The 19,775-nt window shown below is 38.0% G+C and overlaps 1 protein-coding gene across 4 annotated transcripts; it reads right to left on the bottom strand.

The window, feature by feature from the left end:
• Window positions 1–2,256: 2,256 nt before the first annotated feature.
• On the bottom strand, window positions 2,257–18,089 carry LACTB2 (lactamase beta 2). Of its 4 annotated transcripts, XM_059815327.1 has the most exons (8): window positions 17,963–18,089; window positions 17,205–17,368; window positions 15,770–15,893; window positions 13,294–13,472; window positions 8,830–8,978; window positions 7,169–7,246; window positions 4,420–4,487; window positions 3,479–3,491 (listed from the first exon to the last, which is right to left on the bottom strand). In XM_059815327.1, exons 1-8 carry the CDS (start codon window positions 18,082–18,084, stop codon window positions 3,479–3,481), a joined length of 897 nt encoding a protein of 298 aa, XP_059671310.1. In that variant the 5' UTR covers window positions 18,085–18,089. The 4 variants fall into 4 exon arrangements, with proteins under 4 accessions (XP_059671311.1, XP_059671308.1, XP_059671310.1 ...); XM_059815328.1 differs by having other exon boundaries at window positions 2,257–4,487; window positions 7,165–7,246; XM_059815325.1 differs by having other exon boundaries at window positions 2,257–4,487.
• Between the last annotated feature and the right edge of the window lie 1,686 nt (window positions 18,090–19,775).

Genomic DNA, 19,775 nt, shown 5'->3' with positions numbered 1-19,775 from the left:
GCTGTGTAGCCAGAAATAACATAGGCTGCCCAAGTAACAGTAACAAGGAATCCAACGACAAGAAAGCGAAGGGAAGAAAGCTAACCGCGAAGCACAGAAGAGACATTAAACGGGAGGCTAGGTGTGGGTTAAAAAACCAACCCAGTCACAGAAGGCTGTTGCCAGGTTAAAACGGATGAATGAAGAGGTCTGAGAAATCAGCACTGATGCAGAAAACATCCGGGCCGAACTGAGCTGTCCTACAAACCCCTCGAAATTCATGATACTTTTATTTATTAAAGCTTCTGGCTGACAGATAGTCCCAATGGATATATGGAGAAGAAAGATCAAGAAAAGGAGTAATTTATGGCTGAAGTTTAGCATTGTCAGAACGGCTTTTGCTGCCAGCAGCTAACAAATGCAGGGTAAGAGGTTAAGATGCAACTATTTGGTACGGCTTTGCCCTGCCAGAATGGTGAGTGTGCACCAAACACACTGTCTGAACTGTTTTTAAGAGGTTGGTTTCTCCCTACTACATGGAGCAGTGAGTGACTCATGGAGCAGGCTGGTTAGTGTATGACCAGGTTTTTCAATGGTGAAACGCCTTCATCAGCTGTGAAGATGGTCAGAGCCTTTGTATGAATTTATTAAATCAGGAGACAGGGATACTTGGTATCTGGAGATGATCTGGGGTACTTAAAAATACAGAAAAGGCTACAGAAATTTTTCCATTCACAGTTGGAGGTTTTTCTGTTTTAAATACAAAAGTTTAAACAGAACAAGCAGTCATATTTCAGTCCCAAAGAAATCTTTTCATCCCCCAGACACACCAGTATTTTTTAACTCTGAAGTAAGAACAACATTATTTCAACAATAACAATGTGAAAGTATATCCCTGCCTGCATACCATGTAGTCACGGATGTAAGATACTGCACCTATGAAGTACATTGGGTTGGGATAAAAATCAGAATCCTTTTTGCAGTGTAGTCTTGCATCTATTTCTCCCCTCAGCCTTAAAAGAAACCAGGTCATCTCATCTCCACCGAACATAACAAACAGGACTTTACTGGGACAAGACACCCTTTTCTCAAGCTGTAATCAGCAAGTGCCTCGAGCATCTAGCTAGAAGTCCTCTCATACAGGCACAGAGCTCCTTGCTCTCAACTTGTTTTTGTGGTTATCCTGATATAGTGTGCACTATTATGCTGAAACGGAAAACAAGGCAACCTGTTACCTCTTCTGAACAGTTTCCACACCTTCCTTTTATTGGCGTTCCCTCTTCCGCTACATGATGTTTCTTATGGCTCCTTAGGCAAAGTGGGATGATCTAAAACACCTGAGACTGTCAGCCCTCAGCCTGCTTCTTGCCAGTGGGTTGCTGGTCTATATTTGTCAGGTTTCTTCCCAGATGTCCGTATTTTGAAATACTAGGCCTCAAAATGATCACATCATTTAGGAAGGAAGCTACTAACAGTCTGAAATGGGGGAAGCTTCTAGCATCTTCTCACAGAAGCCACCCCTGTAGCCCCCCTGCTACCAAAACCTTGCCACGCAAACCCAATACACGGTTCCAGGTGGCAAGACTGTGGAGGGTGTGGTAGTAAGCGTGTTACTGCATTCACAGTAACAGACACAAACAGAACAATGCCCTTCCGATTTGGGGACGTTTCCTGAATTCACTCGTCATCGAACATGCTTCAATATAACCAAGAATGACATTTTAAACAAAATGTAAATAAGCAAGTTAGCAAGACACAGAATAGAAAACCCCAAAAAGGTTATAACTACCATCAAACTTCTTTCCTAGGTCTTAAACCTAATAAGTGATGCTGCCTCTCAGGACAGGATCTTAAAATTAGCTGGCAGGAAGGCTGGAAACGCAATTTGTGCTTCTTCCAGTTTCCGTCCCTGGCCGTTGAGAAAGTGAATACCTCGAATGACATTTGCCCTTCTAGCTTGATGAGACAGAAATTGCCCCTTCTCCTGTTTTATTCTTAACTTTTAATGCATTCTGCACAGATGAATGTATTCAATACAAGGGATGTAAATAGGCTAATCCCCATTTTTATACATATGTGGCATATAGCTTACATTACCATTCTATTTTTAAATAAACAAACACCCCTGACTTATGATCTCATAATCAACAAGGAGTCTTAAGACTTTTCCAACATGTCATAGCCGATATAAGTAACCCTTATTGTATATACATCTTAGGAACAGTGCAATCTCTGCTTTTAGTATTTTAGAGACACCATATATGATAATTAGTGACAAGTCTGGTTAAGCTGCAATTTCCCTCATTCTTTGAGAATGTCAGGCGTTTGCTGCAGCACAGCACAGAACACGGAATTCTCCGATTTGTATCCTCTCGCTTTCTTCACTGCCTGCAAGTTCCAACCATACTTTAACTGAATTCTAAAGCCATTTCCATGTATTTAAAAATGAAGTATAATAAACTGGAATAATATGGTTCACTGACATTTTGCCTGCCAGTAGAGTTCTTCTTAAGCTCAGAAAGGTAATAAGACATGACCTCTTCATACCAGTTTCCTGCTGGCTTAGGTTCTCAGACCTCATGACAGAAAACTGTGCCATTTCATTGATCCTTCTGTTTTCCTGAAGCAAAATGACATCATTCGGAGCATGTGAATTGTGAATTAATTTTTTTAAAAAGAAAACAGCGGTAATTACCTTTTTATTTCTAACAATGGAAAAGGTAACTATAAATTCATGAAATAGCTACAGGAAAACAGTAATTACTAATGACAAGAAGTCCATGTAAAAGCTTCTGAGTAATTATGAAGAGACAAAGAATCCAAAAGGAATTGAAAAAATATGGTTTGTGGGAGGAGGGGAAAAAAAGTGGCTGAAATGGAAAGTGCAAGTAAACAGAAAATATAAAAGGAAGAAAAACTAGGAGACCTGAAAAAGACCCCAAAATGGCACTGCACAGAAAGTTTTAAGTTACCAAGAGTCATGATGAGGCCAAAACCCAAGATCAGTGAAGTTTGCAAATTTTATAGAGCTCATTTTCTGATTTTATAGAGCAGGAAGTTATTATTTCCCCTCTTCGGGGGTCTGGTTACTACTTTAGAATATGATTTCAGTTCTGGATTGCTGTTCCTGGGAGTATTTTTGTACTGGATTTGGCTCAGCTGATGAGAACAAATGCCATCAACTTCATAAAATAATGGTAATTATTAAAATATGCCTTAAATACCCAAACATATGCATGTTTCACAAATGAAGGTATAGAACTGAATGCTGAAAGGTTTCCAAGGATTTTCAAGGACATATATTTGTCTTTGGTACTTTCAAACATCTCATATCTGATTTTTTTTTTCAAGGTTAAGCCAGCATTAAAAGAAGTGTATCTGTCAAAAACTTCACACGCTTTGAATACACAAACTAATGCAAATATTTATACACTATTCTGAAAGTTTAAACTTGCAGTTTAATCCTCAAACATTGTATTTTAATACACTACACAGTATCTTACAACCAAATACAACCTTTAGTTAAAATATCTGTAGTTTAAATCGATTTAACAGCAAAACTTGAAGCTTGTTAGTTATAAAGTGACAAACTTAACTTCATATGGTATACAATACATATCTCAATTTACACAGCTTTTAAATCACATTCTTGCAGAATCTTAGAAGATAAAGAATTTAAGAGTCTGCTCCAACTCCGTGCATTTTTTGACATTGATTAGTTAAAATTTATGAATCCTTTGAATGAATTCCTTAGAAATGGTGTTTCCACCAGAAAACAGAGAAGTCTGGAATTACTTTCAGCGTTTGTTAAAACCTATTGCAACAAGCAACCAGCAAAGATAGAATGATAAAATTGTAGAATCATTTAGGTTGGAAAAGACCTTTAAGATCATCAAGTCCAACCATATGTGCACAGGCAAGATGTGCACAGGCAGCTAAATTAAAAAAGGACTATAAACCCCAATATTTACATCTGTTAACAAAAATAACTTGTTAACAAAAGATAACTTACTAGAAAATCACTTTTTTAAAAGCACAAGCAAATGAAAACAGGTTTAGAATAACATCTATTCTTTTTACTAGAGTTTTTTTATATAGCTCATTTATTAAGTTTATAATATTGCTTTATAATATTGTAATATTAAGTTTATCAGACCTTGCTATTTGTCTTCTGCCACTGATGATAAAGCTGGGCATTTTATAGCAGAGGTAACATTCAGTTCTTCACATTCATTCCATTTTATTAACTCAGTACCTATCAGGTTGTTTTTAAAATTCCCATAAAGTAGAGTATGAAAAACATTATTTAACTGACTGTAACATTGCCTTAAAATTGTGTTACTGCCTTTTTTTTAAAAAAAAAAGTAAGAATTAGTTTTTATTTTATGTATCATCTGAGGTCATCATATTTTTTCATGCAGCAACTGTGCAGATTAAAAATACTCTTGAGTAATCTTGCATAGCTTATAAATTGTTTCTCCATCTGAAGTTGGGAGACACCTCATGTACTATTAAGAAAAAAAGACGAAATTAATCACAAACAGACACTTAGATGCCATACACAAACATTAGACTATCTCAAACTTAACCTGTACATGCATATGTATGTCTGTACATGTAATTTTTTCTTAAAACTATTGCAATAGTTTCCTTCAGGCCAGTGTTGAGTTTTAGTGGAAGGTGATAAATATTAACTGTTTCACAATGTAACCTAGCAATATAAAGAATTATTAATAAAAAAGGGTTTAATAATCCCACAGTTATTTAAAGTTCAGAATATTAAAATTTCTAGATATTAAGAAATTTGAGGTAGCAGAGCACTTGTTGCATTTTCTGAAATTTATGAACTTTAGAGAAGAAAAATCTGTGCTGCTAAATTAAGAACAGTCAAATTATTTTTATCTCTTCATCAGCTGTGTTTTAAAAATGGGAAACAATGACCAAGATACTTACACCCAAACATGCGCATATTGTGCCATGCTCCTATACACAAGACATTTTTCTGTTTTAAGTGAGAAAAGCAAATCTGTAAAGGCAGTATCACTCCTAATTGAAGTTATAAAAGTTATGCACCAACATAAACTGCAATTCCTAGAATGAAGTGGTGAATTAATGACTGCAGCAGACAGGATATGGCCATAATTTGCATGGAGTAGCTCTCTCATAACATTGTAATATGCCTCTCACATTCATTCCTGATACTGACAACGTTTCTTTGGAAAAATATTCTGTGAAAATTAAGCAGAAACCCTTAAGACTGCAACTCAAGTCTCCCATAATGAGAACAAAACTTAAAATACTGTGGAAAGGACATCATACCAAAACCAAACAAACAAGTAACATGAGTACACAAGCATTTGTATGCTACATGCTCAGAACCAACAGAATCAATTTTCCTTAACAGATGTCCTTAATTTGAACTGAAAAACTGACAAAGGTTACATGATATTAAGTGTTTATCATAGGTCTGGGTCTAAACTTGTATTTAAAAATTTAACAACTGTTTCCACACTGCAGAGATCACCACAGAAAAACCCCAAGTGTTCTGATGAGATTGCTTTCCTCCTTCTCTGTGAGCACAAATTGAAGATTAAAAACCAAAGCAAAACAAAACCCTTGAAAGGGCACTTCCTGTACTTCATGGAAAGCAGGAGCACACAGCTGAATGAATCAAGGACCTCCAACTGGAGTAGAAGAGTCACAACAATTCTTCTGATTAGTATATCCCCTAGTTATTTAAACTTTCTAATAATTTCAAGCAGTTGCTACTTTGTGAATAGATATCTGAATCTGCTGTCTCTTCGAAATTCAAAGGAGATTTCTGATGACAGCAAAGCTATTTTTGTCCAGTAAGCATGAAACAGGTGTTTTGGGGAAAAAAAAACCACAACAAACCCCAACCCCCCAAAAAACCTGGCGTAAGAGATGAAAGTCACTAGCTCACTCAGGCAAATTAATTTCTGGACATTTAAGATGCATACACAGTCTTTTGTACGGAAGACTGCAAGTCTACCTTTAAAGAGAAAGTTAATTTATCCACTACTTCATCTAAACAGAAAATGCTGTTGCTTGAGCTACTTTGGCAGTGATGGGAAGGGATAAATAGTCAACAGCATCTGATACCCCTGAGGTATCTTGTGAAGCCAAACTGGAGAAATGTGTAGGTCAATAATGTGTGTTAATAACAAAGAATTGAGATCACATTTAAAAGCTGGTGCGGTAAGTATCATGCTGGTAAGCTTCCATGGCTTTCTGTACAAAATATACTTGAAGACATAATTTTCTGAACTTTAGTAATGACTGTATCTAATGACTAGTCTATTTTCTTTGAATAAAAAGCAGGTCATTATTATTACAAAAATTAAGTCTCAATTGTTCAAACAATTAGTACCTAGTAGCTGATTTATCATTAAAATAAACGACGGTCTAAGTTGGAAAAAATAAACTAATTTCATGTTGTTATTCAGGTTGGTAAATGCTGAAAATCTGAAACAGATTTTTATGTATCTTTGTGTAATTTTTTACTTGTAAGTAGTCAGTTCTGGGTGCAGTTATGTACTGTACAGAAAGAAATATTTTCCTTAGCTTCTGGCTGAATAACATTTCTAAATTCACGTGCCATTACAGAAATCGAATACTTCACTTTGTTCACTAAAAGTAAAGGCAAAATGTAAAAACAGTAAACTAAATATAGTTGCTCTACTTAAGTACTGTACTAATCAGAAATTGTAAAAATTTACACTGCATGATTTTAACCATCTCTAGAATACATATATACAATAATATGCATTTGGGAAAGGCATAAATGTAAAATGTAATCCCATAAAATGCTATGTACATGCATATTTAGGTATGAATTTCAGAAAATACACAAAGGCATAAATGCTACCATTAAGAATGTATTCCATGGTATGTTTTAAATCAAAATTTAAAGGTATATGCATTGCAGCAATTTGTGCTCTAAGCATGTCACAAATACTTTATAAAGTATTTTCTAAAAGTTTGGAAATACTGTATAACCATAGGCTTTTTGTATATAATCCTACTTCAAATTGTCTGAAGGACAACTACTGCAACTAATTGCAGGCTTGGGTTCCCCCCCCCCCAGGAAACAATGCACTAAAATATAATGAGAAACAGTACATAGAAAATCAAAATGAAAATTACCCTCCTTCCACAACTTACACACTTTTCCTTCTTTTTCCAACTTCTTCAAGTGGACTATGAGGTTATGTTCTGCTGCTAGAAGTAAATTTTCAGGAATCTCCTAATGGGAACACAAATATGCATTTGTATTTGTTTAAATATCTGCCAATTATTTTTTCAATATACGGAACTCGTGGTTTATTAACATAGATTTGCCTCTTCTGAATTGCCACGCTGAACATTCAGTTAGTTATATAACGACAACAAACTGAAATGAGTAAATCAATTTTACACCAGTTAAACTAGTAGCCTAATAACACATTTTTGTTTACTTTGCTAATTTTTTGCATTAACCATTTGTATTATGCAAACTTTGGCCAACACTAAGAAGAGCACAAGACTGTGCTCTTCTGAGCTTGGTCTGCACTGGGTTGTCAGTGTAGCTGAGCATTTTTAAAGACAAATTTAAAGATGCATTTCTCCACAGATACCTATCACTTCTATTCCATGACAATATTTGCATGGGTTTAAATGTCCTTTAACAATTAGACTCTGTAAATGAATAAACAATTTAAAAATACAACAGCTTCAGGAGGACAACCGGTCTCTTAAAATTTTCCAATGCTCATTAGGTAAAAACCCAGTAAAAATTCTCAAAATCCCCCTCTCCAGCTCTATCATCCTAAAAGTAAAGCCTTCTTTTTGAAAATTAAAAAGTTCTCCAAAAAACATGAGTCTGGCAGGAAAATTCACTAGAAAACTAGCTCAATAAATTGTGAATCTTTAAAAAGTTTTGAAAAATTACACTTTTTTTTTAATATGAAAGCTTTAGTAGTATGGAAAAAATTCTTATCATATAGTGACAGGACAAGTGGTTTGTGATTTACAGAAGCATGTGAATGGCAGTATACTTAAAAATTTTAATTGTTCAGGAAGGAAAACTGCAGGAGCTAAACAGCAACAGGTAATGGTACATCAGCACTCCAAAATGTTCAGTGTGACGTAGTCATTGTTTTGGAAACTGCGGATCAGCAGAACCATGAAAAATGAGTTCTGAAGATGTTACAGACCTGTTCACAAACCACAGCCACTGGCAACTTTGACATCTTCCTCTGAAGCACATGCTGTATCTCTTTCAGTTCTACTTGCTAGGAGGGGTAACCCCCATACCACATGTACAAATTACTGAGGTTACATAAAGAAGGATGAAGTAGCGAAAAAGTACCCTTATGCATGCAAGCTTCCCAACTTCTGAGCGCAATATCCACCTTTGTGAAATTCCAGTTCACTTGCACCCTCCTGCAGACTGATGAAATCAGGAACTAGAAGTTTTAACCAATCTTTCAGGAGACTCCAAACACACTTTGTCAAATCAACAATTAACAGTCATCTCATACTTTTCACTTAGAACCAAGCACTACAACTTTATTTTTGCTTGGTCCTACGAAACTGTGCTTAGGACCATCTAGATAGTGAAGTAAGAAGTTCATAAGAATCATCTGGGCCCCACTCCAGTGAAGTGCTCAAACAATACAATTTAAATGCCCAGTCATATATGAATTCTGAACAAGCAGAGATTTTTTTTTTCTTTTCTCTTTTAAAAAGCCACCATGGTCTTCACTCAAATACTTAAACTGTTACAATTTTATGAACATAACCTCCATGTTCTTTCATTTGATCTAAACACTTTTAATCAACAATTACCTTGTATACTATCTTTACAAGCTCCGAGGATGTATATGATTTTCCAGCATTCTTCTGGAAAACATTTAGAATTTGCTGTTCACGTGCCATTCGATGAGAAATGTAGCCTTGGATTCTAGCATTTGCATCACGTACCACTGGGCCATGACCTAAATCAAAACACATGTACCACAGCGCTATTACTTAAATTCGGAATTAAGTATGCTACTGAGTAATTGAATTATTCTTATGTAAACTCTGGTAGACTTAAAAGTCGTAAGAGGGGAGCAGCATCTGTAGGTACCACCCTGTCAGTGTATCCTTAATGTTAAATTGCATGTTTTTTGGGTTTTGGTTGTGGGGGTTTTTTTGCATATAAATAGGTCAAAATTAAGTTTGAATGTCTGCATCACAGCCTGCAATTGAAAAGCATTAAGTTAGAAAGGAAGAATTAGGATCTGAAAAGTCTGAACAGGGAAAGGGAATACTTCAGGTGGAATAAGGAAAGCAAGGAAAGTACTTTAGGCTATTTAAAAAAAAAAGAAAAAGGAAAGGAGTTCACTGCTGAACAAATTTGAAAGATGAGATTCAGATTATTATATTATCTCTGTCTGCCTGTCTCACTCTCCCCAAATTTATACTGATGGTTTAAACTGACATTGGTGTTTGAAGAGAAGTGGCTGAGGCAAAGGACTCATGTACTACTGTCCTGTTGCGGGGTTATCTAGCAACCACAGAGGCGAGAAAAGTAACATCTTTAATTGTGACAGCTAAATTTTCAGGACAGATCTTCGAAACTGACTCACACACTGTACTTTATTTCCTTAAGAATGTACTTTCATAAGCATGATCAAAAAAAAATAATGGAAGACAAATCAGTGAGCCAATCTGAACATGTCAGGGCAGGAGTAAGCAATGCACAAGGAAAGTTATACGTGGATCATTTTATGTCTGGCTGGTTAATAAACAAAACACACATTTTTTTCCTGGACTTATCGTGGCAGTTGAGAAATGTTCAACTTACTGAAAGGTCTTTGAAACAAATTAGAAACACGCTTAATTGGTACAGCACTAACCTTTGTGGAAAAATCAAATACTGCTTCACGATACGCTAAAATGACAGACGAAATGAAAATATTTTTCAGACATGAGAGTTACATGCACAGAAATGAAACCTTATGTTTTACCTATAGAGAAATTTACTTGCATGAATATTCATCACATGCTTTTTATAGCAAGATTACCTCTTTCTTTGCCTGTATACCTCACCTGAAGTAGCAGCAGCAACTTCCAGCTCTGCCAGTCTGAACTCTGAGTAATTTATAAAATAAGTAGAACAGAAACTACTATAAAAAAATAGCTTTCTTTTAGAAGTTATTGGGTATCATCCAAATCAGACCATATCTTTTGAGATTCTCTGACTACTTTAAAAAAATCATCATATTCTTTACTTGTACTTTTGGGTTAACTGACTAAATGCATTGTTAGTTTTAATACTTTTTAAATTAGAGCTTCTTTTGCCTGAGGACAGGCAGCTTACAGAAAAAGAGCACCTAATTTTTCATGTTTTGAATATCTGTGAAATAAAGAAGTGTAAAAGGAATCTCTCCTTCAGCAAGTCAAAATATTTATGCATATCTCAATTTATACACTCACTTCAGCAGATTTGAGATTACTAAATAAACGTTGAAGCTTACCTTGTGTAAAGATAGTATTATAAATGATATGTAACATGTAAATGTAAAACTATACTATCATATGCACATATATATTTAATGATTTCAAACATATTTAATCAGAAGCTATTGTTCTTTACAAAATAAATTACAAGTGTAACAGTATCTCTAGTAAATATGTTACCATTTATAGACACAAAAGTTTAAATTTAGAAAAAACACATTAAGGTATACAAAGCAGAGACTGTAATAGTAATTGTCCATTCTCTTGCATTCTCTAATGACAGAAGTCACATTAAAGTATTCAAAATTAAGGCCTGCACATGGAGTCACAAGGCAGTCTTAGAACCAGTCCCTGCTCTTCCAAGTGATTTAATTGACTTGGACTACAAGACCAATGTCAGTACCTGGAATGGAACTCACATTTTGCAAAGTTAAAGGCATTTCATATCCATTACATCATCTGATCCATAGCCATTGTGTATGCATATACATACATTAAAATGATATTAGAAAGCTTGAACTAAATCCAAATGTGAATCTTTCCCACCCATAATTTTTCAGGGATTTTCCCATCCATAAATTTTCAGCAACACAGTTAACTTCACCAATAAATAAATTAGTATCTGTATAAATGTAAACTGTTTCTGAGCATGTGAAATAGATCTCTCAAAATATGAACATCTTTCCAATAATTCAGGCTTTATATCAGACAGCTTCATATTATTGCAGACCTCCGTACAGCCCACATGATCAGAAACAGTAAGTTTTTATTCTCATAATACCCTGTGAAGTAATATAGATTCTCTTACTTTACAGTAAATTAAAGCACAAAGGATAAAATTGAAGAAAATAATTGGCTCATGAAATCTTGCACAGATTGCTAACTCCAGTACCATTTTTCTCTATATTATCAAGGAACATTGTTTATTATTACAGGATAGGGAGCCCTCTGCTGACTAAAACGCCCTTTTCTGGTCCCAAGGATTCTCATCAAATGTTGGCTGTAAATAGACTGTCATGAATATTCTGCCTGAAGTAATTTCCACATTAAATTAAAAAAGAAACATGGAAGGGGAAGGATTGGCAGAATTCAGCTACTCACACCTAGCCAGCAGTCAGCTTGTTAAAAAAATTCATGCTCCCCTACATCTAATTCTCAGGCTGCAACATGAGTGATAAAGCATGGATGGGGAACAGAGAAACAATTCAAGAATTATGAAGACCTATAACTGCAATAAAGTGAAAGTACTGAGCTTATATAGAATGTATTGGTAAAGCAAACTACCTTCTGCTATAGTTACCATTTTACTGTAGTACACACCAATAGTATAAACAACTGTTCTGATTGGGCAATAGTTATCTTTTACACAATTGCACATACATTTTGTGATACATGGATAAAAAAAGTTAGTTAGTTCCAAACCATCTCGATACTTACCTACTCATCACTGAAAATACATAATACCTGACTGGCTTCCTAATTGCAAGTACAGCATGAACATACTTACAACAGTGTAGCAAACAGTTACAGATAAATAGGACAAATATTCAACCTTGGTGAACGTGTAATCCAGATAAATAATGATTAAAGAGACAGTGAAATACAACAGATTAAACTGATAAACCCAATAGAATTTGTTATATATGGGGTTTTGCAAGGCAGAAATTCAATTAGAGGAACAGATTGTGTTTTGTAGGTATTTAAGAAAGAAAGTAGAACATTCGATTGATCAATAGGTTGAGATTCTGGAAGCTAAAATACTCTTATTTTTCACCAGTAGTTAAGTCACTAACTATGAGCAAGTCACTATTTCTGTCTATGTCAGCCTCCACATCCATAGAATATCTATAATGATATTTTTCTTAAATAGCATTTTTATGCTTAGATCTTAAAGCCCTTAAAGAACATCTACTTCAAAAGAAGCATATTTTAAGAATGAATACAAAAGAGATTTGGTTATGTTGGGTAAACACAGATGGTTAATGGAGGAAGGCAGAACTAGAGACTGAAGACACAGTTGCTCAGAATGGCAAGTTAAAGAAAATGGAACAGAAAAAGTCAGAAAAGCAAATTAGAAGCTTAAACCTTAGTTACATAACAAATTCTTAAAATCCAGTCTTGTCAAATAGACACGTGGTTTATATGAAAAATAAATGTATTCCTAAGGTTTGGGGGAGATAGAGGAAAAAAATTAAAGCAAAGTCATAGACTGAATGAATCGGCAACTTATTTTTAGAACATGATGTTTGGCCTCTTGGCTCTTGTTCAAATTTAAGCTAAGTCATTAACTAAGAGAACCATGTGACAGTTCTGCAGCTTTCAAAGACAAATTTGTGATTAATCTGTGCTGCAAAGGACAGACATCTCTCTCAAAAAACATTACTAGGTTACTCACATTGGCAGTGTATGCGGGGATGCAAAGGACCAAAAGAACAACTATCATTTTCTCTTCCAAGGTAACATTAAGGTGCATGGATAGAGTAGTATTAGAAAACTAAATTTGCTGTATGATTTCAACAGTGAAAGATTCTGGCCTCTGTAGGCTTTGGGCACAGAAGCACAAGATTCACTCTAGAATGAAGAAATGTCAGGAAGCAAAGGTATCTATCACTGAAAAATTGTTAAGTCTTGCAAACCACCATGCCATAAAGTCATCTTAGCTTAACACTGGACATATATTAAGTAGTGGACTTGAATTGTTACATTAGTAATGGTGTTTGATTGTAATAAGAGTTCTCAAATTCTTAGAGGAGATATTTAAAAATTATATAGTAAAACACAGCAGTTAAAAATAGAACCACTTACCTGGATATATTAAATCTAGTTTCATTTCTAACAACCTTTTCAAAGTTTTCATGTAATCATACAGGTCTTCAATTACCGTTGTCCCTTCCCCTAAAATACAGTCACCGGAAAATACAGCATTTTCTTCTTCTAGATGTAAAACCATATGATCATCAGTGTGTCCAGGCGTATATAAAACTCTGTTTAAAGAACAACAACAAAAAAGCTTAAGTTTTTCATATAGCATATATGCTTCATTTTCAGAAGCTAGAAACAAATGATGATAAAATCATACACTTACAAAGTACCCCACAACAAGAACCAGAAAAAAATAGACCAAAAAAGGCTGAAATGTCAATGTAAATGAAAGTAATGTAATGTCAATGTAAAATGAAGTAATCGCTTCATCTAATCCCAGTCCATTTTCTTATACCATGCAGAGAACACAGATCATCACCTCTAACATGCTTTTACTTAACGTGACACATCATAATAAAAGTGCACTAAGGGAGCTGGCTAGTCATGTAGAAGTTGTGTTATAGAGCGCTTTACTCTGAAGCTTTAGAAAAGAAAAATCGACATGTTATTTCCAGATTGAAATGTGTGAAGTTCTTGACATACACCTTGCACTTAGCAAAAGAGGGTAAGGATGATGTTACCGATTCTTTTAGAAATTAACTATAAACTTCTGGACCCAACCCAGATAAAGTTCTGTTTCCCAAAATTTATTTTTCCCTGAAAGCCCCATGACACAGTGGAGCGGAGCTGTCAAATATAATAAGGAATCATGGTCTTCCAGCTGTTCTATGTGCAGGTCATTAAACACCTGAATGGTAAGGATTTAGGACCCCACAGCATGAATGAGTACTGCATTAGAATGCAGCAAAAGGTGAACAGACAGTTGATATGTATATAGTAACCTGAGCTACTAAGGAGCTGCACTGCAGTGTCCTTTCACAACATTTTTGGAAAAGCAGAAGGCTTCATGCTGAGGCTGATTCAAACTGAAAGTACACAACTCAGACCAGCATCACTGCTGAAATTCATCAGAATCTTCTTGTTAATGGCAGATGCATCACAGCCGTGATCAGGAACTGACAGAGCTGGTGCCAAGCATGGAGTATAGGCCAATGTTAAAACAGCACCCAGCCAGGTCAGTGGAGGGCTGGGAGGCCAGAAGCACAGCACCATCCGATGCAATGACTTCCAGGTCTTACTGAATACTGAGTTCAGCAGAAAGCAGGTGAGCCATTGCCCTGCAGAGGCAAAATAAAAATCAAGTTGATGGGTTGCATCTTGCCTTTGTAGGAAGTGGTATCCTCCAGTTCCTGATGAAACTTTACCAGGAAGCTTAAGCACTAACATAGAAAAACAAAGGAAAAAGAACCCAACATTGCCTGGCACACCTTGAAAACTTGAAGGTTGCTAACTAAATTTTAACATGCAGATACTGCTATTTTGGAACCAGTGGTGGATCTAAGAGTATCCTTAAAGTGCTTACTGAATTAACCAGGTGAGAATACCTGCTTTTAACCAAGCATAAAGTTTGGCCACATTACTCCACACTTCAAAGTGTGCCACTCCTGCCTTACTTGGATTTAACAAGTTGTTTTCCATCTCTAAATTGATTTTGTCCAAACATGGACCACTTAGGGTAGTGATAGGTCTTCAATATAATACTCTCCATGTTCGGGTTTGTTGTTGGTTTTTTTTTTTTTTTAACACTAACAAAATAAAATGCTTTTGGTCAAATATATCCTTTATTTTTACATTTTTTCTTCCAATCAGCCAGCTGGCATATTCTATAAGTGGGATATAATTCACATCTAAACTGAGGAAAACAAGCCAAGTTTGTCCTGAGAAGAGTAATGCCTTGTTAATGAAAGAGCTCTGGAAACAGAATGGTCAGATCTTTTTATTGTGTGTGTTTGTGTGAGGCAGAGTGGCTTTCTGTTTCAGACTCATTCATGCTAACAAGACAGGCAATATGCTCTCTGGAAAGAAGCCCTCTCAAACTGACACCCTACAAGAACCTGGCAGGTCAAAGGTTTAAAATTTAACATTTTAATTATTAAATGTTTTAGTGTCTCCTTGGGAAATATTTTTAAAGTAAAAAGAAAGGCATGCTAAATAATCCTTGCAGACTACCATGAACTTCCCCAAAAGTATCAATTCTAATAATAACTATGTATCTAAGAGTGATGAGAAAGTATGTAAAATCCTATTTGATTTTCCCCAAGGAAGTATTTTTTAAGGGAAATGTTCTTAATTTCTCTGGTGAGGCCAAAAACCAAAGGCTAATTCCTGATAATCCTCATTCATAAAAACAATTTCTTCATATAACATACCCTGCTGGATCATGATACAAAATCTACATACGTAAGTGTTGACAAGATTAGATGTATAGATTGCTAATCGTTAGAACTTAGGATACATATGTGTGTCAGAATTCTGAAGAATAAAGTCATCCAGCAAACTTGCAGAAATTGGTGTTCACCTGAGTGTGGCTCCCTCTGTCTGTATCACATCTCCCTCTTTAAGATAAAAGTATTTATGTCCTCCTTCTATTATTTCTTCATGGTGAGGGACACGAGGAAGCTTACTGATGCGATATTCAGAGTCTATTTAAAGAAAGCAAAGAAAATGATATTTTGAATTTGTCACTAATAAAGCTATTTCCATAGAAAGGCTATGTTTTGAAGACATACTATTAATTATTACACAATATGAATACAAAACCAGAAACAGGAATTTCTGTACAGCTTTATGTTTATAAACCAACCTTATTTCAGAGCCACAAATACTGAATAGGGAAAGCCACTGAATCTGAATACTGTACTCTGTACCAGCAGCAATTTTGAAGATAAAAAAGCACAAGTGAAATTAATAAAGAAATTTCAATAGTTATTATATTTTACAAATGTTCCTTCTTGACGCGTCAAGAGCCAACCCGCCCAAGTTTCTACAACACCGAGATTTCTACGCTCATGTTGTGCGTTATGATTCACAGAAGCACCATTTAACATTTGCTTAACACTGGATCGAGGCTTTTTGACCTGCAACTTCCCTCAGCGTCTATCATTGTGAACTATGCATTATTTGAATGACTTGGCTGGAACAGCTATGGATAACAACCCAGAAAGGTATTTATATACTTTGCTAGTCTTTACAACCATGCTCATGGGTTGACAAGACCAAAATCCTCACAAAGACACCAATGTTGTCCTCAGTAGTGCCCAGGCTTCTTTGCAGATAAGCACCTGGCAATTCTACAAAATCTGATAAAGCCGGTGACAAAGCTTGTGACAAAGTCCAATGATGCTAAGAACCACTGCATTATCCATACTGCTTATTCTCTTCCCACATACTAAAGGAGAAATGTCTCTTACTGTTTATCAACATGAAAAACACATTTTTACATCAGAATTTAACTGCAGACTGCCCTACCCTCTTCCCCCTCATGATCTTGAGGCCAATGAATTTATCAGCAATTACTAATGGTCTGCTGTAAGGAATCTCGAAGTTATGCATGTTTCTTTTTCAGAGATTAAGTTATTTTTTTCATACAAGCAAAAATAACGGTCAATTTGTCATTACAGTCAATGTAGAAAGGAACGAGTATCAAGTTGTTCTCACATCTCTTCGTATCATGAAAACTGCTGATGGTAATTTAGGTTCTCATTATTCACACCTAAGAAAAATTTACTGTGATGGTATGCACAGGTTTTGACAAAAAACTGTAGTACTACAACTACAATATTCAGATTATTCATTGCTCTCATTCTACACACTGCAACAGCACCACGAAATTACATGTAGTTTATATGGAGACTCCAGAAGATTAATCCAGTTGATTTGCACAGAAGCACTCAGTAAGAGGGGTTTTTTGCCACGTATCTAACATTCAAGAATATCTGAAATCTCTGGCCTACCATTAGGGATGTTTTTGCAGATATCAGGTATTCCACCAGTATGATCACGATGCCAGTGTGTCACTAAAATTTCTTGAATTGAGATGTTGAACTCTGACAGTGCCTGCTTTAAACAGCCAATATATTCAGGAATAGCTGGCTCCCCAGTGTCAATAAGGACTCTTCTACACACCAACAATAAAAAAAAAAAGGCAAAAAAACCCCAGTGAGATAATGTAGAGTGCTCATGTGACAGTTCAATAACGTTCAAAAAAGAACCCAACATTGCGTGGAAATGTGGTAATAACGGATGTCTCCATATTCCAGATACCACCTCTTCCCTCCATGATAGTCTACCCCCATGGCGTAACAATTTACAAAGGGGGATAAATAATAAATTTAGTCCACACATTTGCCGCTCCCAAACCGGTGGCAGGAGCTGCCGTGCAGCACCGCCGGGGCGCGGCGAGGCCTGAGGCGGGCACCCACCCGCTCCGCTCACGCAGTTCCCCGCCTCGGCTGAACAGTCGCCCGGCCGCGACTCCGCACCCCACCTGCCCAAGCCGCCTCCGGGCACCTGTCCCGAAAACCTAATGCTGGATTTTTTTATTCTTTCGCCTCTTTTTTACCCGAATGAAGGTATTTCGTAACAGCCCGGTAGCCGCCTCTCGAGCGGAGGCGGCGCACAGGCCCCAAGCGGGGCGGGGGAAAAGGCCGGGGCCGGGGCGGCGGCCGCCACCGCCCCGTCCCCCGCCCCCGAGCCCGAGCCGGGTCGTTACCTGGGCCCGGTGCCCACCAGGTAGGTGTTGGTGCCCTGCAGAGTCATGGGCCCCGGGTTGCAGCCCAGCACCCGCACCACCCGCGACGAAAGCCGCTCGATGCGCGGCAGCAGCGACACCATCTCGGCAGCAGCAACCCGCAAACGCCCCCCACCCGGCTCCGCTCCCCTCACACCACCGCCGACGGGCGAGGACGGGAAGGCGGAAGCCACTCTTCCCCCTGCTCCGCCTCCCGGCGCCGGACGCGGGGCCTTCCGCCCGGCTGTGAGGCGAGGCGGCTGTGAGGCGGCTCGGTTGCCGCCCTCAGTGAGGCGGCTCCTCACGGCCCACGGCCACGGCGGGGCACCGGCGGGTTTTCGCTGAAAACTTGGCCTCTAGGAACAAACACTGTGGTAATTCAGTGGAATAAAGGCGATGCTCTCCTTTGAGGAGTCGGTGCCTCGCTGCTGCCCGGTGAGAGGCAGGTCCAGGCTCTGCTGGCTTCTTCCAAAAGCTGGGAGGAACTTGTGGTAGCCACAGCTGCATCTTCTGTATAGTCTGAGAACATGCTCACTTACAGCATATATAGGAGCTATATATACTCCTGTATGGCATATAGGAACTATATAGGATTCAGCATTTTTGAGAAAATTGGGGAGCTTCTGGAGAGAGTCCAGCAAATGGCCACTAAGGTGATGAAGGGACTGGAGCATCTCTCCTACGGGGAAAGGCTGAGAGGGCTGGGACTGTCCATCCAGGAGAAGAGAAGGCTTAAGGATATCTCATCAATGTATACACTATTTCTGTATCAGAAACAGTGTGGCCAGCAGGAGCAGGGAGGTGATCGTGCCTCTGTACTCGGTGCTGGTGAGGCCGCACCTCGAATACTGTGTTCAGTTTTGGGCCCCTCACTACAAGAAGGACATTGAGGTGCTGGAGCGTGTCCAGAGAAGGGCAACAAAGCTGGTGAGGGGTCTGGAGCACAAGTCTTATGAGGAGCGGCTGAGGGAACTGGGGTTGTTCAGCCTGGAGAAGAGGAGGCTGAGGGGAGACCTTATCGCTCTCTACAATTACCTGAAAGGGGGTTGCAGAGAGGTGGGTGTTGGTCTCTTCTCCCAAGTGACTAGCAACAGGACAAGAGGAAATGGCCTCAAGTTGCACCAGGGGAGATACAGACTGGATATTAAGAAAAAGTTCTTACTGAGAGAGTGGTAACACAGTGGAATAGACTGCCCAGGGGGGTAGTGGAGTCACCCTCCCTGGAGGTATTCAAGGAGTGTGTGGATGTGGCATTGTGGGACGTGGCTTGATGGGCATCGTGCTGTGTGGTGGGTGGTTTTTTGTGTGGTGGTTTTCGTGGGTGGGTGGGGTTTTTTTGTGTGGGTTGTTTTTTTTTTTTTTGTAATAGTTGGACTTGATGATCTTACAGGTCTTTTCCAACCTTAGTGATTCTGTGATTCTGTGATTCTATACAAATACCTGAAGGGAGGATGCATAGATGATAGAGCCAGGCTCTGTCACAGGGCCATTGCCTCTGGTTCTGTCACGGCGCCCAGTGACAGGACAAGAGGCAATGGGCACACACTGAAACACAGGATGTTCCCTCTGAACATCAGGAAACACTTTTTGACTGTGAGGGTGACCGAGCACTGGCACAGGTTGTCCAGAGAGGTTGTGGAGTCTCCCTCCTTGGAGATACTCAAAAGCCGTCTGGACATGGTCCTGGGCAACTGGCTCTGGGTGGCCCTGCTTGAGCAGGGGGGTTGGACCAGATGCCCTCCAGAGGTCCCTTCCCACCTCAGTTGTTCTGTGACTCTGTGAAATTTTGTCACTG

The sequence above is a fragment of the Gavia stellata genome, chromosome 3 (assembly GCF_030936135.1).
Source record: "Gavia stellata isolate bGavSte3 chromosome 3, bGavSte3.hap2, whole genome shotgun sequence".
NCBI lineage: Eukaryota > Metazoa > Chordata > Aves > Gaviiformes > Gaviidae > Gavia > Gavia stellata.
Note: the sequence above shows the minus strand (reverse complement) of the source record. Positions and strands in the feature narration are given on the sequence as shown.

Bases quoted from the DNA above. Each gene is read 5' to 3' on its own strand.
- LACTB2 (XM_059815324.1), bottom strand. From the start codon at position 18,084: ATGGTGTCGCTGCTGCCGCGCATCGAGCGGCTTTCGTCGCGGGTGGTG. The intron at 13,473-15,769 runs GTGAACACCAAT...TTCTTTAAACAG, and splicing joins ACAGAGGGAGCCACACTCAG to AGTTTTATATACGCCTGGAC. The intron at 7,247-8,829 runs GTAATTGTTGAT...TGTTCCCATTAG, and splicing joins TTGTAAAGATAGTATACAAG to GAGATTCCTGAAAATTTACT.